The sequence below is a fragment of the Xenopus tropicalis genome, chromosome 3, assembly GCF_000004195.4.
Source record: "Xenopus tropicalis strain Nigerian chromosome 3, UCB_Xtro_10.0, whole genome shotgun sequence".
NCBI lineage: Eukaryota > Metazoa > Chordata > Amphibia > Anura > Pipidae > Xenopus > Xenopus tropicalis.
In genome coordinates, this window is record NC_030679.2 from 8,042,665 (window position 1) to 8,068,898 (window position 26,234).

General features: G+C 47.4%; 1 protein-coding gene, 1 long non-coding RNA gene and 1 other non-coding gene across 3 annotated transcripts; 1 reads left to right on the plus strand and 2 right to left on the minus strand.

The window, feature by feature from the left end:
- Positions 1–188: 188 nt before the first annotated feature.
- Positions 189–2,154, plus strand: LOC116409457. Its single transcript, XR_004221857.1, has 2 exons — positions 189–500; positions 2,000–2,154. It is a non-coding gene; the product is annotated as an uncharacterized LOC116409457 (long non-coding RNA).
- A 1,137-nt stretch (positions 2,155–3,291) lies between these two features.
- LOC100490338 (protein mono-ADP-ribosyltransferase PARP12) lies at positions 3,292–26,079 on the minus strand. Its single transcript, XM_031898561.1, has 13 exons — positions 26,007–26,079; positions 18,546–19,313; positions 16,976–17,111; positions 14,469–14,760; positions 14,053–14,139; positions 12,324–12,444; positions 9,828–9,996; positions 9,593–9,713; positions 7,594–7,690; positions 7,353–7,431; positions 7,111–7,241; positions 6,038–6,189; positions 3,292–5,084 (listed from the first exon to the last, which is right to left on the minus strand). Exons 2-13 carry the CDS (start codon positions 18,857–18,859, stop codon positions 4,816–4,818), a joined length of 1,968 nt encoding a protein of 655 aa, XP_031754421.1. The 5' UTR covers positions 18,860–19,313; positions 26,007–26,079; the 3' UTR covers positions 3,292–4,815.
- LOC116409879 lies at positions 22,970–23,189 on the minus strand. The gene has a single exon (XR_004222134.1). It is a non-coding gene; the product is annotated as a small nucleolar RNA U3 (small nucleolar RNA).
- Positions 26,080–26,234: the final 155 nt, after the last annotated feature.

Consider the following 26,234-nt stretch of genomic DNA (forward strand, 5'->3'; position numbering starts at 1 on the left):
CTCACAGTTGCTTTAACCCTTGATAATATATTGAGAATATACTGGGAGTTGGCCTGATATATTTTAGTAACCTATGGGGGAGTAACAGTGTTATAAAGGGTTTATTTACCCTTGAATCCTGTACCTTTACCTGCTTTTACCTGCATTTGGTACGGTCTGACAGACACACCATGTGACTTTAGCGTGGGTGACATCATCAACAGACAAGTGACAACTGTCCCAGAGGAGCCTGTGTTTACCTGCATCATTAGCCACCGGGCCGGAAAGTTCTGCTGCCTCTTGGTCAGATCCAGAACCCCCTCAGAAAATGAGCAGAGTCAGCACCGAGTCCAGAAGGACAAGAACAAGGAGGGCAATGGGCACCCAGAGAAGGCAGCGTAGCCAGGGGGCTACTCACCGTAGCCGGACTCAGCGCCGCAGGAGGAGAACTGGTACCGCTACAAGAACCAGAACCAGCAGAGCCAATATCACTAGAATGATGTGGAGAGCCTATGGCTCGGGTAAGTGTATTATAGATATATATAGATATACAGATACAATAGTGTAGGTTTATTTCCCCTTTATTTTGGGCTTTGGACCCATGTATTTGAGTGCTTTCCTGCAGCAACAGTTTGGCAGTTGGGCATTTGAAATCTCTGCCTGAGGCCCTGAGGGAGCCCTCGGCTACTGGAATAGAATTGTGGCAGCCATGTCTATTCTCTGCCTGGGTGGTTCTGACTCCTGAAACAGTTATAGCTGATTATTAACACTCCTAGAAAGATATCTGGCCTCTGCTACATTGTTGCCTGAGTCAGAACAGAAAGGGATATAAACAAATGCAGGTATGGGACCCGTTATCCAGAATGCTGGGGACCTTAGATCTTAGTTGGGATCAAGTACAGGTACTGTTTTATTATTACAGAGAAAAGGGAATCATTTAACCATTAAATAAACCCAATAGGGCTGTTCTGCCCCCAATAAGGGGTAATTATATCTTAGTTGGGATCAAGTACAGGTACTGTTTTATTATTACAGAGAAAAGGGAATCATTTAACCATTAAATAAACCCAATAGGACTGTTCTGCCCCCAATAAGGGGTAATTATATCTTAGTTGGGATCAAGTACAGGTACTGTTTTATTATTACAGAGAAAAGGGAATCATTTAACCATGAAATAAACCCAATAGGGCTGTTCTGCCCCCAATAAGGGGTAATTATATCTTAGTTGGGATCAAGTACAGGTACTGTTTTATTATTACAGAGAAAAGGGAATCATTTAACCATTAAATAAACCCAATAGGGCTGTTCTGCCCCAATAAGGGGTAATTATATCTTAGTTGGGATCAAGTACAGGTACTGTTTTATTATTACAGAGAAAAGGGAATCATTTAACCATTAAATAAACCCAATAGGGCTGTTCTGCCCCCAATAAGGGGTAATTATATCTTAGTTGGGATCAAGTACAGGTACTGTTTTATTATTACAGAGAAAAGGGAATCATTTAACCATTAAATAAACCCAATAGGGCTGTTCTGCCCCCAATAAGGGGTAATTATATCTTAGTTGGGATCAAGTACAGGTACTGTTTTATTATTACAGAGAAAAGGGAATCATTTAACCATGAAAAAAACCCAATAGGGCTGTTCTGCCCCCAATAAGGGGTAATTATATTAGTTGGGATCAAGTACAGGTACTGTTTTATTATTACAGAGAAAAGGGAATCATTTAACCATTAAATAAACCCAATAGGGCTGTTCTGCCCCAATAAGGGGTAATTATATCTTAGTTGGGATCAAGTACAGGTACTGTTTTATTATTACAGAGAAAAAGGATGGGCTTTCCGTAATTCGGAACTTTCTGGATAATGGGTTTCCGGATAAGGGGTCCAATACTTGTACTGCTTTTAAATGGCTGGTGATCTCCTATGAGAGGGGGGGCTGCTATACCTAGTCTATAACCAGGGGGCGCTATTGTACAACTATGGAGAATCCACTGATGGATTCTGGTTTCTTTCTTACAGAATATCGCTCCTAAGCGCACTGAGAGGCACATGTGATCCCAAGAGCCAATGGAGGCTGAGACCAGTCGCTGTGGCCGCTGGGCATCTGAATTCCTCAGTAATAAGTCACTTCTGTTCCCCACCGAGAAGCACCAATAAAACCGATAGCAAACGCAGCTTGTGTTACTCAGCATTATGCACTCGCCTCGGGCAGCGCCATGTAAAGGGAAAGTAAACTCGCAAGCCAGCTGTGGGGGGAGGGGCAGGGAGCCTGTGACTCAAGCAGTGGGTGGGACTAGAACACACTCATGGAAGCTTACAGGGGGAGGGGCAGGGAGCCTGTGACTCAAGCAGTGGGTGGGACTAGAACACACTCATGGAAGCTTACAGGGGGAGGGGCAGGGAGCCTGTGACTCAAGCAGTGGGTGGGACTAGAACACACTCATGGAAGCTTACAGGGGGAGGGGCAGGGAGCCTGTGACTCAAGCAGTGGGTGGGACTAGAACACACTCATGGGAGCTTACAGGGGGAGGGGCAGGGAGTCTGTGACTCAAGCAGTGGGTGGGACTAGAACACACTCATGGGAGCTTACAGGGGGAGGGGCAGGGAGTCTGTGACTCAAGCAGTGGGTGGTTCTAGAACACACTCATGGGAGCTTACAGGGGGAGGGGCAGGGAGTCTGTGACTCAAGCAGTGGGTGGTTCTAGAACACACTCATGGAAGCTTACAGGGGGAGGGGCAGGGAGCCTGTGACTCAAGCAGTGGGTGGGACTAGAACACACTCATGGAAGCTTACAGGGGGAGGGGCAGGGAGCCTGTGACTCAAGCAGTGGGTGGGACTAGAACACACTCATGGAAGCTTACAGGGGGAGGGGCAGGGAGCCTGTGACTCAAGCAGTGGGTGGGACTAGAACACACTCATGGGAGCTTACAGGGGGAGGGGCCTGTGACTCAAGCAGTGGGTGGGACTAGAACACACTCATGGAAGCTTACAGGGGGAGGGGCCTGTGACTCAAGCAGTGGGTGGGACTAGAACACACTCATGGAAGCTTACAGGGGGAGGGGCCTGTGACTCAAGCAGTGGGTGGGACTAGAACACACTCATGGAAGCTTATAGGGGGAGGGGCAGGGAGCCTGTGACTCAAGCAGTGGGTGGGACTAGAACACTGATGATGGAAGCTTACAGGGGGAGGGGCAGGGAGCCTGTGACTCAAGCAGTGGGTGGGACCAGAACACTGATGATGGAATCTTACAGGGGGGGGGGGGGGGGTAAAGATCCAATGGAAATACCAAAGAACTTCAATTAAAAAGGGTGCATATAACAAAAAAGAATTTATTAGCAGATAGTCAAGAAACTTGAAATATAGACCACACGTGAATATTTAGAGCATTACTGCCAATTAATACTCTTTTATATATGTATTATATATCTCTTTTATCCAATTAACCCAAGAGCCATACAATATATTCTCATTTCCAGCGCACAATAACACACATTGCCGGCCCATAGATCTGCTTTAAAGCCGCACAGTGCAGTTCTGACCTTCAGCCACTAGATGGCGAGTGTTACTAACCTGTATACCCTCCCAGCTATTGTATTATCAGTATATCAGGTTTGTGTGCGGCAAATAATGCCCCCCAGGGTGCCCCCTGCCAAATAATGCCCCCCAGGGTGCCCCCCGCCTTTCCAGTGCCATTCATTGTCCTCGGCTCTAAACTAACGACTTGTAGTGACTTTTAGAATAAGTGTGAAAATGTCTCTATTGGGAAATATGGCCCACGTTCAGACCTCAACTGGCAATCAGAGGGTTAAAACCTGACTTTCCAAATGCTAAATAAACCTTTTTTTCCCCACAAACTATGGTAACCGTAGAAACTTGGCCTAGGGCACAGTCCCAAGTAAGACCCCCTGAGAAAAAGGCACTTATTGGGTGCACCTATGGAGCCTAGGGGGTTAAAGTGCATCAGTAGGGTTAATAAGCAGCTATTAGTATTCAGTGTCTGACTTGCAAGACCCAACCCCTTTTGTTCTATTATTTATCTAAGTATAAACTGGTTCGTCCTTCGTCTCAGCAATAATACCCTTTATTCCAATGGCATTTTCTTCACCAGGGGAGGAGAGCCTAAAACCCTGCTGTCCCACTTGACACTGTTTGGGGCAAAAACCACCTGTGCTAGCGCCGTCATGTCATGAATCTCTGTAAGGGATCAGTAGGGGGTCATTTATGATGACCCCAGACATAAGTGCAAGAGCTCTACTGGTGCAGTTGAGAAACTTGCCATAGGGGGCAGCCTAGAGACCTGTGGGAATTCATTGATAGTTGAATGCAGGGTGCAAAGTGTCTGACTTGCAAGACCCAACCCCTTTTGTTCTATTTATCTAAGTATAAACTGGTTCCAATCTTACAGTCCTTCATCTCAGCAATAATACCCTTTATTCCAATGGCATTTTCTTCACCAGGGGAGGAGAGCCTAAAACCATGCTGTCCCAACTGACACTGTTTGGGGCAAAAAAACACCTGTACTAGTGCCGTCATGAACCTGTAAGGGATCAGTAGGGGGTCATTTATGATGACCCTGGATATAAGTGCAAGAGCTCTAATGGTGCAGTTGAGAAACTTGCCATAGGGGGCAGCCTAGAGACCTGTGGGAATTCATTTATAGTTGAATGCAGGGTGCAAAGTGCATGGAAATGTCAGATTGTGCCCGTTTTTGCACTTTGTACCCTGTTTCTCAATGAGAAAGCACTGCTTTGGGAGCCTCGTGTATTTGGGGGTACCCATTACAATATTGGGGGGATTGGGGTTCGGGTCAGAGGGGAGATTAGTGCTCAGCAATTAGAGCTCTGAGTACTTGATCAGGTATTCAGGGTAGATCTGGTGCTTTTCAAAAATGACAAAAATGGAGGGGTTGCTCTCACTGTCCACGCAGCTGTCGTAGAAGGAGGTGGGTTCCAGAACGGATTTGGGCGGGGGGCGTAGGTAGGCCGAGCGCCCGCGTGTGAATTCCCCCACTAGAACCCGCGCTACGAACATGGTGTGGGTTAGTGACCCGGAGCCCTTGCAGTAGTTGTGGGAATAGGAGGAATCTCGGGCGAAATAGCTGCCTGTAGGGGAAAATAAAAGTAGAAATACAATTAAAGGGTAAGTTAAACCTCAGACTCAACCTGTCTCTGCCTATGCTTTGAGCTGAATGGTAGGTATAATATTGAGCAAAACCCCCCCCCCCCAGTAGTGCCACAATATAAAGCAAATTGAGGGCAGGGTCGGCACTGGTCCTAATGGGACCTACCAACCTAGGCACTACTTTCTTCCCCCCCTGCTGCCTGGGATCTGCACAATATCCACCCCCCCCCCCCACCGGGCCTAGGGCAGCAAAGGTCTTGGGGGGGGGTTGTCTCGCCCATTGGCCTCATCTGAACTGGGGACTTGGTGGGAGATTTTAACAGCTGTTTGAATCTCCGGCCTGCACAGTCCCCAGTGGCGATAGGAGGAACTGCAGGGAGAAAGTGAAGGAGCTGGTGTGCAAATGGGTGGGGGTGTGACAGCAGGTGTGCAAGAAGGTGGGGGGCCGAGGGGGAGGAGCGAGTGTCCTAGGGGTGCACCATCTTTAAATAAAGTGAGATCTGTTGGCCCAGGAGGAGAGAAGAGGAGAATAGGTACCTGATGGGAATGGGTGGGGTGGGAATTCTCAAAGGTGATTGGCCCTTTAGGTGGCCACCTTAGTGAGCCCCCAGTCCCACACTGAGATAGCACATAGGGCATTGAAAGGTGGCTACAAAGTCAATTTTAACGTAGGCAACAGAAGTGGGAAACCCTGGGGATCTGGGAGAACTGACATGCCTTCTAGAGTTCCCCCACAGTTGCCTTCACTGGCGCCCCCTTAGCCCCAGTTCCCCACACTACAATAGTGGTTTTGCCATATCTTTGGCCCAAACCTACACACACATTCCCTGTAACTGTAGAACGTATAAACCCCGGCTCTAGGTCCACATAAGGCTCATTTACACCCGGGGCAGTAGGAACCCCATATTAACCAATGGTCGATTCCGTTCCTCACCTTTCCCATAGGCAGTTCCGTGGACCCCACAGATGCGCCAGTCAAAGTTCTGCTGGCAAATGGCGTCGATCAGTTTGTCGGCGGTGCCGTGGAAAAGTTGGCGTTCATCCGGGTCTTTCCCTCCTTTTGATTTTTTCATCTGCTCCTTTTGCCTGCAGAGAGAACCTTGCCTTGATATCTACAAACATGGCGCAATGTAGATGGGCATTCAGTTCCTCCCATCAACCCCAAGTCATGTTTTTACTCTAGAACAGCGGTTCTCAACCTCTTTGGGACCCTTTCACAGGGGTCGCCCAAGACCATCGGAAAACACATATTTCCGATGGTCTTAGGAATAATCTTATGGTTGGGGGTCACCACAACATGAAGAACGGGTCGCGGCATTAGGAAGGTTGAGAACCATAGGGAGGTTGAGAACCATAGGGAGGTTGAGAACCATAGGCAGGTTGAGAACCATAGGCAGGTTGAGAACCATAGGCAGGTTGAGAACCATAGGCAGGTTGAGAACCATAGGAAGGTTGAGAACCATAGGGAGGTTGAGAACCATAGGAAGGTTGAGAACCATAGGCAGGTTGAGAACCATAGGCAGATTGAGAACCATAGGAAGGTTGAGAACCATAGGAAGGTTGGGAACCATAGGAAGGTTGAGAACCATAGGAAGGTTGAGAACCATAGGAAGGTTGAGAACCATAGGCAGGTTGAGAACCATAGGAAAGTTGGGAACCATAGGAAGGTTGAGAACCATAGGAAGGTTGGGAACCATAGGAAGGTTGGGAACCATAGGAAGGTTGAGAACCATAGGAAGGTTGAGAACCATAGGAAGGTTGAGAACCATAGGAAGGTTGGGAAGCATAGGAAGGTTGGGAACCATAGGAAGGTTGAGAACCATAGGAAGGTTGGGAACCATAGGAAGGTTGAGAACCATAGGAAGGTTGAGAACCATAGAAAGGTTGGGAACCATAGGAAGGTTGGGAACCATAGGAAGGTTGGGAACCATAGGAAGGTTGAGAACCATAGGAAGGTTGGGAACCATAGGAAGGTTAAGAACCACTGCTCTAGAAGTTGTATCTTACCATTGATAGACCTCCCACAGCGCCAGGTTCTGAATGCGCTCGATGCTATGGATCCTTATAGTCCTCAACGTACGGCGGAACATGGTTTCTATCTTGCCGTACTCTTCAGAAGACTGAGAGAGCAGAACCAGCTGTGAAGGACACAGAGAACATCAATATGGGGCAGCATTGATAGGAGAACGGGTCATTAGGGTCATCAACCCCCAACGTATATATATACTGTATATATATATGTGACTTACCTTGTATCCCACATCCGGAGTCTGCCCCTTGTTCCAATGAGGAGGCATACTTTTATCCTCTTTTGTGGCGTCTGAAGTTCTGTAACACAGAAGGAGTTGGATCACCAACCTCCACTGAGCTCAACCAATGACCCCATTCAGCATTTGGCTGGTCGGCTACTGATTGGCTCCTCTGTCTGGTTCCAGTAATAAGTATAGAAGAGTTTGGGGTGTCAGCAGGAGCATCTTATCCAACACCCACCTGGATCTCTTCTTCTTCACGTCCTCGGCCGATACAAACACAGGCCTCCTGCAGACCCTCCTCTTCGTCCCATAATGCAAGTTTCTCTGCTCCATATCTACAATAAAATGGTTCTATATGGAATATCTGGGGTTTATGTATCTGCTCCATCACCCTAACCCAGTGATCCCCAACCAGTCAGCAACATGTTGCTCCCCAACCCCTTGGGTGTTGCTCTCAGTGCCCCCAAACCAGGGAGTTATTTTTGAATTCCTGACTTGGGGGCAAGTTTTGGTTGAATAAAAACAAGATTTCCTACCAAATAAAGCCCCCTGTAAGCTGATAGGGTGCATAGAGGCTGCCTAATAGCCAATCACAGCCCTTATTTGGCTCCTCCATGAACTTTTATGGTGCTTGTGTTGCTCCCCAAGTCTTTTTAGATGTGACTGTGGCTCCCGAGTAAGAAAGGTTGGGGACCCCCTGCCATAAGATACACATATACATATAGTCATTATGACCTCCTTGGATTTTTCACCTTCTGGACTGGGATGAGAGCAGTCTCTTTAGAGAGGGGCTTGGGTGGAATACCCACAATATGGCCTGAAGCCCCTTGCCTTGCTGGTAGCAATTGGGGAGGTAGAACATTACAGAAGGAGCAGCACAACGATGGACCGGCCTCCCCGTATTTTAGATGTAAGAGCTGCTCTGTGCAACTACAACGCCCACTTTATGCCTTTACAAAGTGAATCCCTATGGAATTATTTTGTGCAGGGTATGTACAAATAGGCCCTGGCATTTTAGATACACAAAGGTCCAAAACAGCCCCCCCCCCCACCCGCCTAATAAATAGTGAGTGTCTGTGGCAGGGGTCCTCAAACTTCTTAGGCAAGGGGGCCCTTCAGACAGTTGGAGGGCCGGACCGCCATCAACCCCCCCCAAACTATGGCCCTCTCCCCTGCTCCTGCATTCTCTTCCAGCATCACCCACCAACCTACCCCCCGCGCGCTCCATCCGTCCAGCAGTCTGTCCACCCTCCCACCTACCTACCTCTTCCAGCAACCCCCACCAACAGACCCCCCGTGTGTGCTCTGTCCATCCAACAGTCTGTCCACCGTCCCACTGATCTACCTACCTCTTCCAGCACCCCCACCAACCTACCCCCCCCGTGCGCGCTCCGTCCGTCCATCCAACAGTCTGTCCACCCTCTCACCTACCTACCTCTTCCAGCACCCCCCACCAACCTACTCCCCGCGCGCACTCCGTCCGTCTAACAGTCTGTCCACCGTCCCACGGGCCTACCTACCTCTTCCAGCATCACCCACCAACCTACCCCCCGCGCGCTCCATCCGTCCAGCAGTCTGTCCACCCTCCCACCTACCTACCTCTTCCAGCAACCCCCACCAACCTACCCCCCGTGTGTGCTCTGTCCATCCAACAGTCTGTCCACCATCCCACTGACCTACCTATCTCTTCCAGCACCCCCACCAACCTACCCCCCCGTGCGCGCTCCGTCCGTCCATCCAACAGTCTGTCCACCCTCTCACCTACCTACCTCTTCCAGCACCCCCCACCAACCTACTCCGTCCACCGTCCCACGGGCCTACCTACCTCTTCCAGCACCCCCCACCAACCTACCCCCCCCGCACCGCGCTCCGTCCATCAGTCTGTCCACCCTCCCACCTACCTCTACCAGCACCCTCTCCCCCGCGTGCAGTCCGTCTGTCCACCCTCCCACCTACCTACCTATCTCTTCCAGTTCCCCCCAGTCTTCGGTCCATCTAGTCCTCTTTCTACAAGCGCCCCTCCTCCCTCTCGGCTCTCCCGTCCCGCTTCCCGCTGACTCCTCTGCCCCTCTGGCATTTGCCAGAACCCACCGACTGCCAGTCCAGGCCATTTTTACCTATAGATGGCCACACCCCAGTGACATCACTAGAGGGGGAAGGGACATGTACTGTGCTGTGTTCACCAGTGAAAGAACAATGGAGTTTGACACACGGCTGAATCTGCAAACAGGCCAAACCTGTGAAACTCAGCAAGTATTCATGTTTCCCAGCCTTAAACTTGACATCCGCCGTTTCATCCGACTGATAGACATTCTCCAGGTCGCTGCTGCAGAGAGTGGAAGAAGCATGGCCATCGCTCTACAGGAATAAAAAGAGCATTCTTATTACTCTATGGTGGCAATGAAGGGGGCATTGGGGGAAAGATGTAAGGAAGGATTACTTCCCCTTTAAATGGCGCTCTTTCAATCTCACCTCTGTTCCGTATTCGATCCACTTGCTCTGCTCATCCTTCCAGTACCAGATCCAGTCTGTGGTGAAGATGAAGTGCGGAGGTTTGGATACTGAGGACGGGGTGGAGAGGCGTTTGACCTTCTTGGACTGGAAAGTCATGGTGTCAAAGTCCAGATTAATCACCATGGTTCTGCAAGATTGGGAGGAAGCAAAGCGTCATTCTTATTATTACTATCATCACATATTTATAAATAAGTGCTATATAAATAGTTCCCTCCCTTCACCCTTTGTTGAGACTGTTTTGGTTTACAGATAAGCAGAAGTCCATTATGCAGGGGGTTATCTGTGAACGTTTATTCTGATTATCTGTCTCGCAAGAACCAATTGTATTTAAGATATACTAATTAAAAAATGTAATTTTTTATTTTTTTTTAAATAGAAAAGAGCATTCCTTCTCTTTATACATATGGGTAGGGGGTGCCATAGTGTTTCCCTTAGACAGTACAGTATGGGGGTACAGCTTATTGTGTGCCCAGAACATTCCTTCTCTGTATATTTGTATTTATACATATGGGTAGGGGGTGCCATAGTGTTTCCCTTAGACAGTACAGTATGGGGGTACAGCTTATTGTGTGCCCAGAACATTCCTTCTCTGTATATTTGTATTTATACATATGGGTAGGGGGTGCCATAGTGTTTCCCTTAGACAGTACAGTATGGGGGTACAGCTTATTGTGTGCCCAGAACATTCCTTCTCTGTATATTTGTATTTATACATATGGGTAGGGGGTGCCATAGTGTTTCCCTTAGACAGTACAGTATGGGGGTACAGCTTATTGTGTGCCCAGAACATTCCTTCTCTGTATATTTGTATTTATACATATGGGTAGGGGGTGCCATAGTGTTTCCCTTAGACAGTACAGTATGGGGGTACAGCTTATTGTGTGCCCAGAACATTCCTTCTCTGTATATTTGTATTTATACATATGGGTAGGAGGTGCCATAGTGTTTCCCTTAGACAGTACAGTATGGGGGTACAGCTTATTGTGTGCCCAGAACATTCCTTCTCTGTATATTTGTATTTATACATATGGGTAGGGGGTGCCATAGTGTTTCCCTTAGACAGTACAGTATGGGGGTACAGCTTATTGTGTGCCCAGAACATTCCTTCTCTGTATATTTGTATTTATACATATGGGTAGGAGGTGCCATAGTGTTTCCCTTAGACAGTACAGTATGGGGGTACAGCTTATTGTGTGCCCAGAACATTCCTTCTCTGTATATTTGTATTTATACATATGGGTAGGGGGTGCCATAGTGTTTCCCTTAGACAGTACAGTATGGGGGTACAGCTTATTGTGTGCCCAGAACATTCCTTCTCTGTATATTTGTATTTATACATATGGGTAGGGGGTGCCATAGTGTTTCCTGTAGACAGTACAGTATGGGGGTACAGCTTATTGTGTGCCCAGAACATTCCTTCTCTGTATATTTGTATTTATACATATGGGTAGGAGGTGCCATAGTGTTTCCCTTAGACAGTACAGTATGGGGGTACAGCTTATTGTGTGCCCAGAACATTCCTTCTCTGTATATTTGTATTTATACATATGGGTAGGGGGTGCCATAGTGTTTCCCTTAGACAGTACAGTATGGGGGTACAGCTTATTGTGTGCCCAGAACATTCCTTCTCTGTATATTTGTATTTATACATATGGGTAGGGGTGCCATAGTGTTTCCCTTAGACAGTACAGTATGGGGGTACAGCTTATTGTGTGCCCAGAACATTCCTTCTCTGTATATTTGTATTTATACATATGGGTAGGGGGTGCCATAGTGTTTCCCTTAGACAGTACAGTATGGGGGTACAGCTTATTGTGTGCCCAGAACATTCCTTCTCTGTATATTTGTATTTATACATATGGGTAGGGGGTGCCATAGTGTTTCCCTTAGACAGTACAGTATGGGGGTACAGCTTATTGTGTGCCCAGAACATTCCTTCTCTGTATATTTGTATTTATACATATGGGTAGGGGGTGCCATAGTGTTTCCCTTAGACAGTACAGTATGGGGGTACAGCTTATTGTGTGCCCAGAACATTCCTTCTCTGTATATTTGTATTTATACATATGGGTAGGGGGTGCCATAGTGTTTCCCTTAGACAGTACAGTATGGGGGTACAGCTTATTGTGTGCCCAGAACATTCCTTCTCTGTATATTTGTATTTATACATATGGGTAGGGGGTGCCATAGTGTTTCCCTTAGACAGTACAGTATGGGGGTACAGCTTATTGTGTGCCCAGAACATTCCTTCTCTGTATATTTGTATTTATACATATGGGTAGGGGGTGCCATAGTGTTTCCCTTAGACAGTACAGTATGGGGGTACAGCTTATTGTGTGCCCAGAACATTCCTTCTCTGTATATTTGTATTTATACATATGGGTAGGAGGTGCCATAGTGTTTCCCTTAGACAGTACAGTATGGGGGTACAGCTTATTGGGGGGGCACCAGTACCTGCTGTTGGGGTCACAGTAGGATTTCTCAATCATTTCCATGTTATCCAAGTCCCTCCAGGTGCCATTGGTACAGAGCTGCCATCGGTAGGGGAGGTGGAAATGTTCCCGCACACATTTCTCTGCAGCAGAAAAACCACAGGAATAAGTTCAGCATTGGCCACAAAGTAATTTCAGGCTTTGGGCACAAGATGGAGTCTGTGCTGCATAGAACAGTTCAGATAGAGGCTGTGAGAGGGGGGTACAGCTCAGATAGAGGCTGTGAGAGGGGGGTACAGCTCAGATAGAGGCTATGAGAGGGGGATACAGCTCAGATAGAGGCTATGAGAGGGGGATACAGCTCAGATAGAGGCTGTGAGAGGGGGGTACAGCTCAGATAGAGGCTATGAGAGGGGGGTACAGCTCAGATAGAGGCTATGAGAGGGGGATACAGCTCAGATAGAGGCTATGAGAGGGGGATACAGCTCAGATAGAGGCTATGAGAGGGGGGTACAGCTCAGATAGAGGCTATGAGAGGGGGGTACAGCTCAGATAGAGGCTATGAGAGGGGGGTACAGCTCAGATAGAGGCTATGAGAGGGGGATACAGCTCAGATAGAGGCTATGAGAGGGGGATACAGCTCAGATAGAGGCTATGAGAGGGGGATACAGCTCAGATAGAGGCTGTGAGAGGGGGGTACAGCTCAGATAGAGGCTATGAGAGGGGGGTACAGCTCAGATAGAGGCTATGAGAGGGGGGGTACAGCTCAGATAGAGGCTGTGAGAGGGGGTACAGCTCAGATAGAGGCTGTGAGAGGGGGTACAGCTCAGATAGAGGCTGTGAGAGGGGGGTACAGCTCAGATAGAGGCTGTGAGAGGGGGGTACAGCTCAGATAGAGGCTGTGAGAGGGGGGTACGGCTCAGATAGAGGCTGTGAGAGGGGGGTACAGCTCAGAGAGAGGCTGTGAGAGGGGGGTACAGCTCAGATAGAGGCTGTGAGAGGGGAGTACAGCTCAGATAGAGGCTGTGAGAGGGGGGTACGGCTCAGATAGAGGCTGTGAGAGGGGGGTACGGCTCAGAGAGAGGCTGTGAGAGGGGGGTACAGCTCAGATAGAGGCTGTGAGAGGGGGGTACAGCTGGGATATAGGCTGTGAGAGGGGGGTACAGCTCAGAGAGAGGCTGTGAGAGGGGGTACAGCTCAGATAGAGGCTGTGAGAGGGGGGTACAGCTCAGATAGAGGCTGTGAGAGGGGGGTACAGCTGGGATATAGGCTGTGAGAGGGGGGTACAGCTCAGAGAGAGGCTGTGAGAGGGGGTACAGCTCAGATAGAGGCTGTGAGAGGGGGTACAGCTCAGATAGAGGCTGTGAGTGGGGGGTACAGCTCAGATAGAGGCTGTGAGTGGGGGGTACAGCTCAGATAGAGGCTGTGAGAGGGGGGTACAGCTCAGATAGAGGCTGTGAGAGGGGGGTACAGCTCAGATAGAGGCTGTGAGAGGGGGGTACAGCTCAGATAGAGGCTGTGAGAGGGGGGTACAGCTCAGATAGAGGCTGTGAGAGGGGGGTACAGCTCAGATAGAGGCTGTGAGAGGGGGGTACAGCTCAGATAGAGGCTGTGAGAGGGGGGTACAGCTCAGATAGAGGCTGTGAGTGGGGGGTACAGCTCAGACAGAGTCTATGTGAGTGCTGCTGAAGTGGGGGGGCTCACACAGACATGCTGTATAGGGCAGGGGGCGCCACAGATGAGAATTTCACCTTTGAAGCTGCAGCTGTTGCGGATAAAGTAAAGGCAGATCTCCTCTGTATTCTTGGGCGTCTCGGCCTTAGAGGATCCGGGTGTTGCTGTAGGGAGAGGTCAGAGCAACGGGTTTACTCATTCCACCAATCACCATCTATTCCCTATTAAACATGCACAGAGACTTATCCAATCACAAGCCGGCATGCCTGGCTACTAGAACACTTCCGGCCTGCTCTACCAATCAGTCCTACCATATCCCATCAGGCAGGCATACAAGCTTGTGATTGGCTAATTAGGGCAACGTCACTAACGACAGTGAAGTACAAATACTAAAAACTCATCATAAAACTATATTTAAAGGGTAACTTAAACCAGGAGGAAGTTTTTCACATGCAAAGGAGACAATATCCAATTGACAGCAAGAAAAACTTACCTTTTTTTTCAGGTGATTTTACCACATTTTGTGGAGGGGCATCACAGCCGGTCTGGAGGGTGTGGGCATTAATGTAGGTGTCTAGCAGCCCTGGCACAAGCCTGGCATCCAATCCCCACTTCGTCAGCTTCTTTAAATTCTCCTCGTCGCTGAGGTTATGGCACCGCTTGCATTTCTGCCCAAACTTGCAGTCTCCCTGCAGGAAATGCTGGCAAATGTGCAGCTTGTTACACTTGTTCTTAAAGGTGCAGGATCCGTGGGGCCCGTCCCCTCGATTGTAATGTGAGCAGATCTGTGATACGGGAGGGAGCAAACTTAGGGGGCTGTTCCTGCTGAATTGTGCTTAGTACAGGGGAATCCCTATGTGCCATAGTTTTATGGTATCTCTCTGTACAGGCTATGAGCAAACTTAGGGGGCTGTTCCTGCTGAATTGTGCTTAGTACAGGGGAATCCCTATGTGCCATAGTTTTATGGTATCTTTCTGTACAGGCTATGAGCAAACTTAGGGGGCTGTTCCTGCTGAATTGTGCTTAGTACAGGGGAATCCCTATGTGCCATAGTTTTATGGGATCTCTCTGTACAGGCTATGAGCAAACTTAGGGGGCTGTTCCTGCTGAATTGTGCTTAGTACAGGGGAATCCCTATGTGCCATAGTTTTATGGTATCTCTCTGTACAGGCTATGAGCAAACTTAGGGGGCTGTTCCTGCTGAATTGTGCTTAGTACAGGGGAATCCCTATGTGCCATAGTTTTATGGTATCTCTCTGTACAGGCTATGAGCAAACTTAGGGGGCTGTTCCTGCTGAATTGTGCTTAGTACAGGGGAATCCCTATGTGCCATAGTTTTATGGGATCTCTCTGTACAGGCTATGAGCAAACTTAGGGGGCTGTTCCTGCTGAATTGTGCTTAGTACAGGGGAATCCCTATGTGCCATAGTTTTATGGTATCTCTCTGTACAGGCTATGAGCAAACTTAGGGGGCTGTTCCTGCTGAATTGTGCTTAGTACAGGGGAATCCCTATGTGCCATAGTTTTATGGTATCTCTCTGTACAGGCTATGAGCAAACTTAGGGGGCTGTTCCTGCTGAATTGTGCTTAGTACAGGGGAGTCCCTATGTGCCATAGTTTTATGGTATCTCTCTGTACAGGCTATGAGCAAACTTAGGGGGCTGTTCCTGCTGAATTGTGCTTAGTACAGGGGAATCCCTATGTGCCATAGTTTTATGGTATCTCTCTGTACAGGCTATGAGCAAACTTAGGGGGCTGTTCCTGCTGAATTGTGCTTAGTACAGGGGAATCCCTATGTGCCATAGTTTTATGGTATCTCTCTGTACAGGCTATGAGCAAACTTAGGGGGCTGTTCCTGCTGAATTGTGCTTAGTACAGGGGAATCCCTATGTGCCATAGTTTTATGGGATCTCTCTGTACAGGCTATGAGCAAACTTAGGGGGCTGTTCCTGCTGAATTGTGCTTAGTACAGGGGAATCCCTATGTGCCATAGTTTTATGGTATCTCTCTGTACAGGCTATGAGCAAACTTAGGGGGCTGTTCCTGCTGAATTGTGCTTAGTACAGAGGAATCCCTATGTGCCATAGTTTTATGGTATCTCTCTGTACAGGCTATGAGCAAACTTAGGGGGCTGTTCCTGCTGAATTGTGCTTAGTACAGGGGAATCCCTATGTGCCATAGTTTTATGGTATCTCTCTGTACAGGCTATGAGCAAACTTAGGGGGCTGTTCCTGCTGAATTGTGCTTAGTACAGGGGAATCCCTATGTGCCATAGTTTTATGGTATCTCTCTGTACAGGCTATGAGCAAACTTAGGGGGCTGTTCCTGCTGAATTGTGCTTAGTACAGGGGAATCCCTATGTGCCATAGTTTTATGGTATCTCTCTGTACAGGCTATGAGCAAACTTAGGGGGCTGTTCCTGCTGAATTGTGCTTAGTACAGGGGAATCCCTATGTGCCATAGGTTTATGGTATCTCTCTGTACAGGCTATGAGCAAACTTAGGGGGCTGTTCCTGCTGAATTGTGCTTAGTACAGGGGAATCCCTATGTGCCATAGTTTTATGGGATCTCTCTGTACAGGCTATGAGCAAACTTAGGGGGCTGTTCCTGCTGAATTGTGCTTAGTACAGGGGAATCCCTATGTGCCATAGTTTTATGGTATCTCTCTGTACAGGCTATGAGCAAACTTAGGGGGCTGTTCCTGCTGAATTGTGCTTAGTACAGGGGAGTCCCTATGTGCCATAGTTTTATGGTATCTCTCTGTACAGGCTATGAGCAAACTTAGGGGGCTGTTCCTGCTGAATTGTGCTTAGTACAGGGGAATCCCTATGTGCCATAGTTTTATGGTATCTCTCTGTACAGGCTATGAGCAAACTTAGGGGGCTGTTCCTGCTGAATTGTGCTTAGTACAGGGGAATCCCTATGTGCCATAGGTTTATGGTATCTCTCTGTACATTGCCCTTCAAACACCAAACCTAGTTACCATGCAATGTACTCACGTCGGGCAGCAGGTTGGGGTCGTTCTGTAACAGAAGCTGCCGCAGCTCCTCGATGCTCATGGATTCCAGATTATACTTCTGCAGCACCGAGAGGTTGTGGGGGATATGGATGGAGTGATAAAATTTACACTTCTGTCTGCAGAGACAAGTACATTGATTATAAAAAAGACTATTATAGGGGTTCTCTTCCTGCATAATATGTTGGGGGGGCACGGCTCAACCAAACGTTACTCAGCTATTGCTGGACTACAAATCCCAGAATAATATAACATATAATGAAGGCTGAGGCATGCTGGGAGCTGTAGTCCAGCACCATCAGGGTTGGATTCTTAAAGCAATATTGCCCAATAAAACTGCATTAAAATGCAAGAAATCCCCCAATGAGAATCCCCTGGGGCAGCACAGCTATTACAGGGCAGATAGTGAGTGCAGTAGCCCGGCCCTCGTCACCCAGCAACTAAATGCAAGTATAAACAGTAAGATTTCTTTGTGGCACAGGCACCCTTTGCTTCCTTATGCAATCCTCTGGCACTGGGAATGTGGTTTTAAAGGGGATATAAACCTCTTTGCCCAATTGAGGACACTAAACCCAACCATAAAGCTGTCCCACTGCGCCCCCTAGTTCTCTATATAAGGTATATACTTGTTACTACTACTCTCCAATAGAAAGTAGAAATGCCATGTTTTATTATTACAGAGAAAGGGAATCATTTAACCATTAAATAAACCCAATAGGGCTGTTCTGCCCCAATAAGGGGTAATTATATTTTAGTTGGGATCAAGTACAGGTACTGTTTTATTATTACAGAGAAAAGGGAATCATTTAACCATTAAATAAACCCAATAGGGCTGTTCTGCCCCAATAAGGGGTAATTATATTTTAGTTGGGATCAAGTACAGGTACTGTTTTATTATTACAGAGAAAAGGGAATCATTTAACCATGAAATAAACCCAATAGGGCTGTTCTGCCCCAATAAGGGGTAATTATATCTTAGTTGGGATCAAGTACAGGTACTGTTTTATTATTACAGAGAAAAGGGAATCATTTAACCATTAAATAAACCCAATAGGGCTGTTCTGCCCCCAATAAGGGGTAATTATATCTTAGTTGGGATCAAGTACAGGTACTGTTTTATTATTACAGAGAAAAGGGAATCATTTAACCATTAAATAAACCCAATAGGGCTGTTCTGCCCCAATAAGGGGTAATTATATCTTAGTTGGGATCAAGTACAGGTACTGTTTTATTATTACAGAGAAAAGGGAATCATTTAACCATGAAATAAACCCAATAGGGCTGTTCTGCCCCAATAAGGGGTAATTATATCTTAGTTGGGATCAAGTACAGGTACTGTTTTATTATTACAGAGAAAAGGGAATCATTTAACCATTAAATAAACCCAAAAGGGCTGTTCTGCCCCAATAAGGGGTAATTATATCTTAGTTGGGATCAAGTACAGGTACTGTTTTATTATTACAGAGAAATAAAGAAATCACTTTTAAAAATGTGAATTATTTGATTAAAATGGAGTCTATGGGAGATGAGTGACCTGCCCCGGTCCCACTCACCTGCTGCAGTTGCCCAGTAGATAGAAGCGACACAGATGAAGTTGGCCGCACTCCCCGGCGCATTTTGGGTTTGTCTGGGTGCATAGGCGCAAAGCACTGCGATACACGGCCGCCTTCATGTCTTCCCCCTGGGGCCGGAGCACCAGGCTGCGCCCTTCTTCCACCTCCACCAGTCTCTCCAGCTGCCGGGCATTTAGCCCCAGTGAGCGGCCCAGATGCCCCAGCTCCATGCTGCCCCCTGCTAGACAAAGCTGGCGCGACAGCCGCGCAGAGAGACCCTCGGTATCGGCCATGGCTGTTTGCCCCGCTCCCATGTAGAATGAAGGGGAATGAAGGTGGGGCCCCTGTGCTGTTCCCCTAACTCTCTCTCTTTAGGTTTTTTTTAATTTATTTTATTTTTAAATTTTTTTTTTTCTGTTTTGGTTCCGTTGCTTCCGCTGGATTTCTCTTTCTGATCCGACTCTTCTGTTCTTGATACCTTTTTATCTTCTCTTTATATTTGCACCTCTCTGGGCTTGATCTTCCCTTCTCTACTGTATCTCCCCTCCCTGCACTCACTGCTGCTTCTCTGCCATTGGTCCTTCTTTCCTTGCTGGTTCTGCTCCAATGACTTCTGAGCCCGGACTCCTTCAGTCCTTGCTGAATTTGCCCTGTCTTTCTGCCTCTTCTTGCCCCTTGCCTCCCCGGCAGTCTATTCCTTTATTGTGATTCTGACTTCCGAGCTCTTCAGTCTCCTCCTCCTCCTCCTCCTCCTCCTGTTGCCGGGGACTGAAAGAGAATAGAAACTGAAAGTCACACAAGAAACAGAACATTTCCCTGGGTCAGGGCCCCCCCATCCCCCATTATTATTGATGCAAATTCTTTTCAAGGGAAAGTAAAACTCTTATCACTAAATTGGAATTTACCATATTCTGCCATTGTGAGAATTTCATAATAAGGTGAGATTTGCTTTTTAGCATTTTTTTTTGCCACATTCCAGACCCATTTACTCAGGTCAAAAGGAGCCCTGGGGCAATCTGACCAATGGCCATACTGTTTTGTTAGCAGGGACTTAATGTCCCCATACACGGGCCGATTCTAGACCAATTCGGCAGCTTATCGGCCCATGTAGGGGCACTACCGACGGGCCTGCCCGACCGATATCTGGCCTGAAATTGGGCAGATATCGATCGGGCAGGTTTAAAAAATCTAGTCGGATCGGGGACCGCATTCATCGGCTCATTGATGCAGTTCCCGGACCGACTTTGCCTATACCCATCATTATAATTTGATCGTTTGGCCCCAGGGCCAAACAACCGAATTACCCTGAATTAGACCAATATCGCCCACCCGTAGGTGGTAGATCTGCCAGTGTATGGGCACCTTTAATATCCACAGAGGTTTGAACTTCACCCATCCAATCCCTGTGCAGCACTCAGGGTCGGACTGGGGTGCTCTAGTGGGCCCCGGTGACCCAGACCCAACCCTTGCCTGCGGTTCGACTGCCCAAGCGTTCCTCCCCCTACACAATAAACTTACATGTGCTCAGGGGAGGACATTAGGTGCGGGACCCTGTGGGACCCCCCGGTGGGCCCTGCACCCCCCAGTCCGACCCTGTCGGCACTACCGGGACTTAACTTCTGTGGAAAAACTAGCAAAACAGATAGGGTCGGACTGGGCCGCCGTGACACTGGGAAAAACCTGGTGGGCCCCGGCCCTAGTGGACCCGGAGGCCCAGACCCAACCCCTGCCAGCGATGGTGTTGGGGGCCCCTGCGGGGGGGGTTAGGGAGGTGCAGTGGGGGCTCCTGCGGGGATTAGGGGGCACAGCGGGGGTCCCTGGGGGGGCGGCAGCCCCAGTGGGCCCTGCACCCCCCAGTCCGACCCTGAGTACAGAGGGCTCTTTAGAGAAAAGAAGATGGAGGCTGCATCCCCGCCCAAGTGTGCAGCTGACTGACAGTAGAGGGGACCCGTTTAATTTGGCCCAAAAAATGGGCTCACTCTGAACCCTTCTTTTGTACTTGAAACATTTCAGCCAATCATAAATGAGGTGAATTTCAAGCAAAAAAACAAAAAAAAAATTAGCATTATGAACTTTTTATGCATTTTTCTCCACTTTCACAAATGAGCCCTATATAGAGGAATCCACTAATATAGAGACCAACTCTTTGATTTAGAAAATGTCGCATTTCTGGGTTTAGTTCCTATAACATACATAGGTGTATTTACATGTAGCATCTACAGTATACAAATGGCACTCAACAGAAACGATTGCCCAGCTTTATTAAAGGAACAGTAACACCAACATTTGGGATAAGGTATGGGATCCCTTATCCGGAAACCCATTATCCAGAAAGTTCCGAATTAGGGAAAGGCCGTCTCCCATAGACTCCATTATAAGCAAATAATTCAAATTTTTAAAAATGATTCCCTTTTTTCTGTAATAATAAAACAGTACCTGTACTTGATCCCAACTAAGATATAATTACCCCTTATTGGGGGCAGAACAGCCCTATTGGGTTTATTTAATGGTTAAATGATTCCCTTTTCTCTGTAATAATAAAACAGTACCTGTACTTGATCCCAACTAAGATATAATTACCCCTTATTGGGGGCAGAACAGCCCTATTGGGTTTATTTAATGGTTAAATGATTCCCTTTTCTCTGTAATAATAAAACAGTACCTGTACTTGATCCCAACTAAGATATAATTACCCCTTATTGGGGGCAGAACAGCCCTATTGGGTTTATTTAATGGTTAAATGATTCCCTTTTCTCTGTAATAATAAAACAGTACCTGTACTTGATCCCAACTAAGATATAATTACCCCTTATTGGGGGCAGAACAGCCCTATTGGGTTTATTTAATGGTTAAATGATTCCCTTTTCTCTGTAATAATAAAACAGTACCTGTACTTGATCCCAACTAAGATATAATTACCCCTTATTGGGGGCAGAACAGCCCTATTGGGTTTATTTCATGGTTAAATGATTCCCTTTTCTCTGTAATAATAAAACAGTACCTGTACTTGATCCCAACTAAGATATAATTACCCCTTATTGGGGCAGAACAGCCCTATTGGGTTTATTTAATGGTTAAATGATTCCCTTTTCTCTGTAATAATAAAACAGTACCTGTACTTGATCCCAACTAAGATATAATTACCCCTTATTGGGGGCAGAACAGCCCTATTGGGTTTATTTAATGGTTAAATGATTCCCTTTTCTCTGTAATAATAAAACAGTACCTGTACTTGATCCCAACTAAGATATAATTACCCCTTATTGGGGGCAGAACAGCCCTATTGGGTTTATTTAATGGTTAAATGATTCCCTTTTCTCTGTAATAATAAAACAGTACCTGTACTTGATCCCAACTAAGATATAATTACCCCTTATTGGGGGCAGAACAGCCCTATTGGGTTTATTCTGTATAATGATAGGTATGGCTTACTTTCCCTTTGATTTATTTAGCTTGACTCTGACTTGCAGAGTTGCCCCATAGCAGAAAGACGAAAACGTGATGGCAGCTTTCTAAAAGATTGATGAGTATGTTTTCAATTTTTTGTCAAAATGAATTGATTTAGGCAGTTTCCAAGGTCCAAAAAGCTGTGGCGGAATGTGTGTGGGAAGTTCTTGGAGAAGGTTTACGTGGATCTTGCCTGGGCCATTGTCCACCAATGCCTCCCAACCCGTGAGTTTCAGCGCAGGAGAGAATTGGTGGCGAGAGCTAAGTGCCCAACTGAGTCTTATTCAGACTATTTCTGTTTATTATGTTGATTGGAGCAACATTCAAGGGTATTTATTCCAGAATGATCCTTATACTTATATATCTCTGAACTGAAATCCAGTTGGATGACTGGCGAAATGTGCTTATTTGTGCCCTGGGTACCCCTGGAACTATAGCAGGGTGACTGTTACCCCAATGTTTCTATATATCTGTAACCTTGTTATGGGCTAAGGGGGCCCAGCCTGAAGGCCAGTTAGGGGGGGATTTGGGGTGAGTGCTTATTTGTGCCCTGGGTACCCCTGGAACTATAGCAGGGTGACTGTTACCCCAATGTTTCTATATATCTGTAACCTTGTTATGGGCTAAGGGGGCCCAGCCTGAAGGCCAGTTAGGGGGGGATTTGGGGTGAGTGCTTATTTGTGCCCTGGGTACCCCTGGAACTATAGCGGGGTGACTGTTACCCCAATGTTTCTATATATCTGTAACCTTGTTATGGGCTAAGGGGGCCCAGCCTGAAGGCCAGTTAGGGGGGGATTTGGGGTGAGTGCTTATTTGTGCCCTGGGTACCCCTGGAACATCTACTTTACTCTAGGTACCAGGCAGTCACATGAATGAGAGCCAGGAAAATGAACACAAGCTTCCTGTATACTAGGATACTGATTTATAGTAATGTTTCTATATTACTTTACATTTCTTTTCTTTACTCATATAAAGAAACCACTCAGCCTGCGCTCTCTCCCCCCGACTCCCCTATAATATAAGGGAGCGGAACGTTCATCAATACAAACAGCAGCCACAATAAAGCAGCGCTGAGAGCTCACTTCCCGCTCAGGAGAGAACACTGACAGCTCCTCATCGTGGTTTGCGAGTTCAGACACTTTAGAGCACATCTCACCAGGTACAACCTATAGAAATGATCCCTGAAAGTATAGTCTTACTGATACCCTGGAACCGGCAGCCCCCGGCCCCTGTGGGACGATCATTACAATTATGGCGAGTGAGTAATGGGAGGGCCGCCCTCTTCATCTGCATATTCCCCTGTGCTGCTTTTCTATAGGCAGCAAAAGCCCAGGGGGAGGAGTTACAGGGCCATGGGCTCTGTGTCAGGAAGGGAACACATCATGTGATCTATTTTTATAAATAGAGGTAGGGGCATCCCATAGGCACTGGCTGACAGCCCGGACTGGCAGTCTGTGTTTAACCCCTTTTTGGCTAAAGTAGACAAATTCCAGCTATGGGTAGAGCATGGGATACATTGGAATCCTCTTCAGCAGGATGGGCCTTCACTAAGGGGAAGTTTCTATATGGAGGGTGTTGTGCAACTACACCTCCCACTGCAACGTGTAAGCGTAAAATGCAGTAATTAAGCAAACGGACACCAGAAGCTCTTGATGAACTAATTAACAACTGGTTTATTTATGCAGACAAAGATGGTACAGGTATGGGACCTGTTATCCAGAATGCTCGGGACCTGGGGTTTTCCGAATAAGGGATCTTTCCATAATTTGGATCTCCATACCTTAAAGTGTATAATCACTACCCAAGCCCTGTGCCCCCTCTCCAGTTACTGGGATGGCTGATAATTCCCTCTGTGCCCAGTCCACTAGATGATGTTGCATTAACCCCAGACATGATATACATATGGGTGCGTTGAACTACAACTCCCAGCAGCCCCAAGATATCCTGAAAGTTATAGCTTAAGGATCAACGGCAGAACTGCCCCACATCCCAGTAGAAAGTAACAGTACAATCACATACCCTATAGAGCAGGGAGCAGGGGGTAGAACTGCCCCACATCCCAGTAGAAAGTAACGGTACAATCACATACCCTATAGAGCAGGGAGCAGGGGGTAGAACTGCCCCACATCCCAGTAGAAAGTAATGGTACAGTCACATACCCTATAGAGCAGGGAGCAGGGGGTAGAACTGCCCCACATCCCAGTAGAAAGTAACAGTACAATCACATACCCTATAGAGCAGGGGGTAGAACTGCCCCACATCCCAGTAGAAAGTAACAGTACAATCACATACCCTATAGAGCAGGGGGTAGAACTGCCCCACATCCCAGTAGAAAGTAACAGTACAATCACATACCCTATAGAGCAGGGAGCAGGGGGTAGAACTGCCCCACATCCCAGTAGAAAGTAACAGTACAATCACATACCCTATAGAGCAGGGAGCAGGGGGTAGAACTGCCCCACATCCCAGTAGAAAGTAATGGTACAGTCACATACCCTATAGAGCAGGGAGCAGGGGCTAGAACTGCCCCACATCCCAGTAGAAAGTAACAGTACAATCACATACCCTATAGAGCAGGGGGTAGAACTGCCCCACATCCCAGTAGAAAGTAACAGTACAATCACATACCCTATAGAGCAGGGGGTAGAACTGCCCCACATCCCAGTAGAAAGTAACAGTACAATCACATACCCTATAGAGCAGGGGGTAGAACTGCCCCACATCCCAGTAGAAAGTAACAGTACAATCACATACCCTATAGAGCAGGGAGCAGGGGGTAGAACTGCCCCACATCCCAGTAGAAAGTAACAGTACAATCACATACCCTATAGAGCAGGGAGCAGGGGGTAGAACTGCCCCACATCCCAGTAGAAAGTAACAGTACAATCACATACCCTATAGAGCAGGGGGTAGAACTGCCCCACATCCCAGTAGAAAGTAACAGTACAATCACATACCCTATAGAGCAGGGAGCAGGGGGTAGAATTGCCCCACATCCCAGTAGAAAGTAACAGTACAATCACATACCCTATAGAGCAGGGAGCAGGGGCTAGAACTGCCCCACATCCCAGTAGAAAGTAACAGTACAATCACATACCCTATAGAGCAGGGGGTAGAACTGCCCCACATCCCAGTAGAAAGTAACAGTACAATCACATACCCTATAGAGCAGGGAGCAGGGGGTAGAACTGCCCCACATCCCAGTAGAAAGTAACAGTACAATCACATACCCTATAGAGCAGGGGGTAGAACTGCCCCACATCCCAGTAGAAAGTAACAGTACAATCACATACCCTATAGAGCAGGGGGTAGAACTGCCCCACATCCCAGTAGAAAGTAACAGTACAATCACATACCCTATAGAGCAGGGAGCAGGGGGTAGAACTGCCCCACATCCCAGTAGAAAGTAACAGTACAATCACATACCCTATAGAGCAGGGGGTAGAACTGCCCCACATCCCAGTAGAAAGTAACAGTACAATCACATACCCTATAGAGCAGGGGGTAGAACTGCCCCACATCCCAGTAGAAAGTAACAGTACAATCACATACCCTATAGAGCAGGGGGTAGAACTGCCCCACATCCCAGTAGAAAGTAACAGTACAATCACATACCCTATAGAGCAGGGGGTAGAACTGCCCCACATCCCAGTAGAAAGTAACAGTACAATCACATACCCTATAGAGCAGGGAGCAGGGGGTAGAACTGCCCCACATCCCAGTAGAAAGTAACAGTACAATCACATACCCTATAGAGCAGGGAGCAGGGGGTAGAACTGCCCCACATCCCAGTAGAAAGTAACAGTACAATCACATACCCTATAGAGCAGGGGGTAGAACTGCCCCACATCCCAGTAGAAAGTAACAGTACAATCACATACCCTATAGAGCAGGGAGCAGGGGGTAGAACTGCCCCACATCCCAGTAGAAAGTAACAGTACAATCACATACCCTATAGAGCAGGGGGTAGAACTGCCCCACATCCCAGTAGAAAGTAACAGTACAATCACATACCCTATAGAGCAGGGAGCAGGTTGAGCCTGAATGGAATAGAAATAGGAACCTCTGTCTATACTGTCCAATTGCATGCTGGGTATTGTAGTTTTATATCAATCCTAGCTGTAGGCTAATTATTAAATACAAACTACATTACCCAGCATGCAGTGGGATAGGCACACTAGAGGGAAACACAACTTTGGCTAGTTTCCAAAGTAAAAGGCTCCAAAATATAGCCCAAACCTG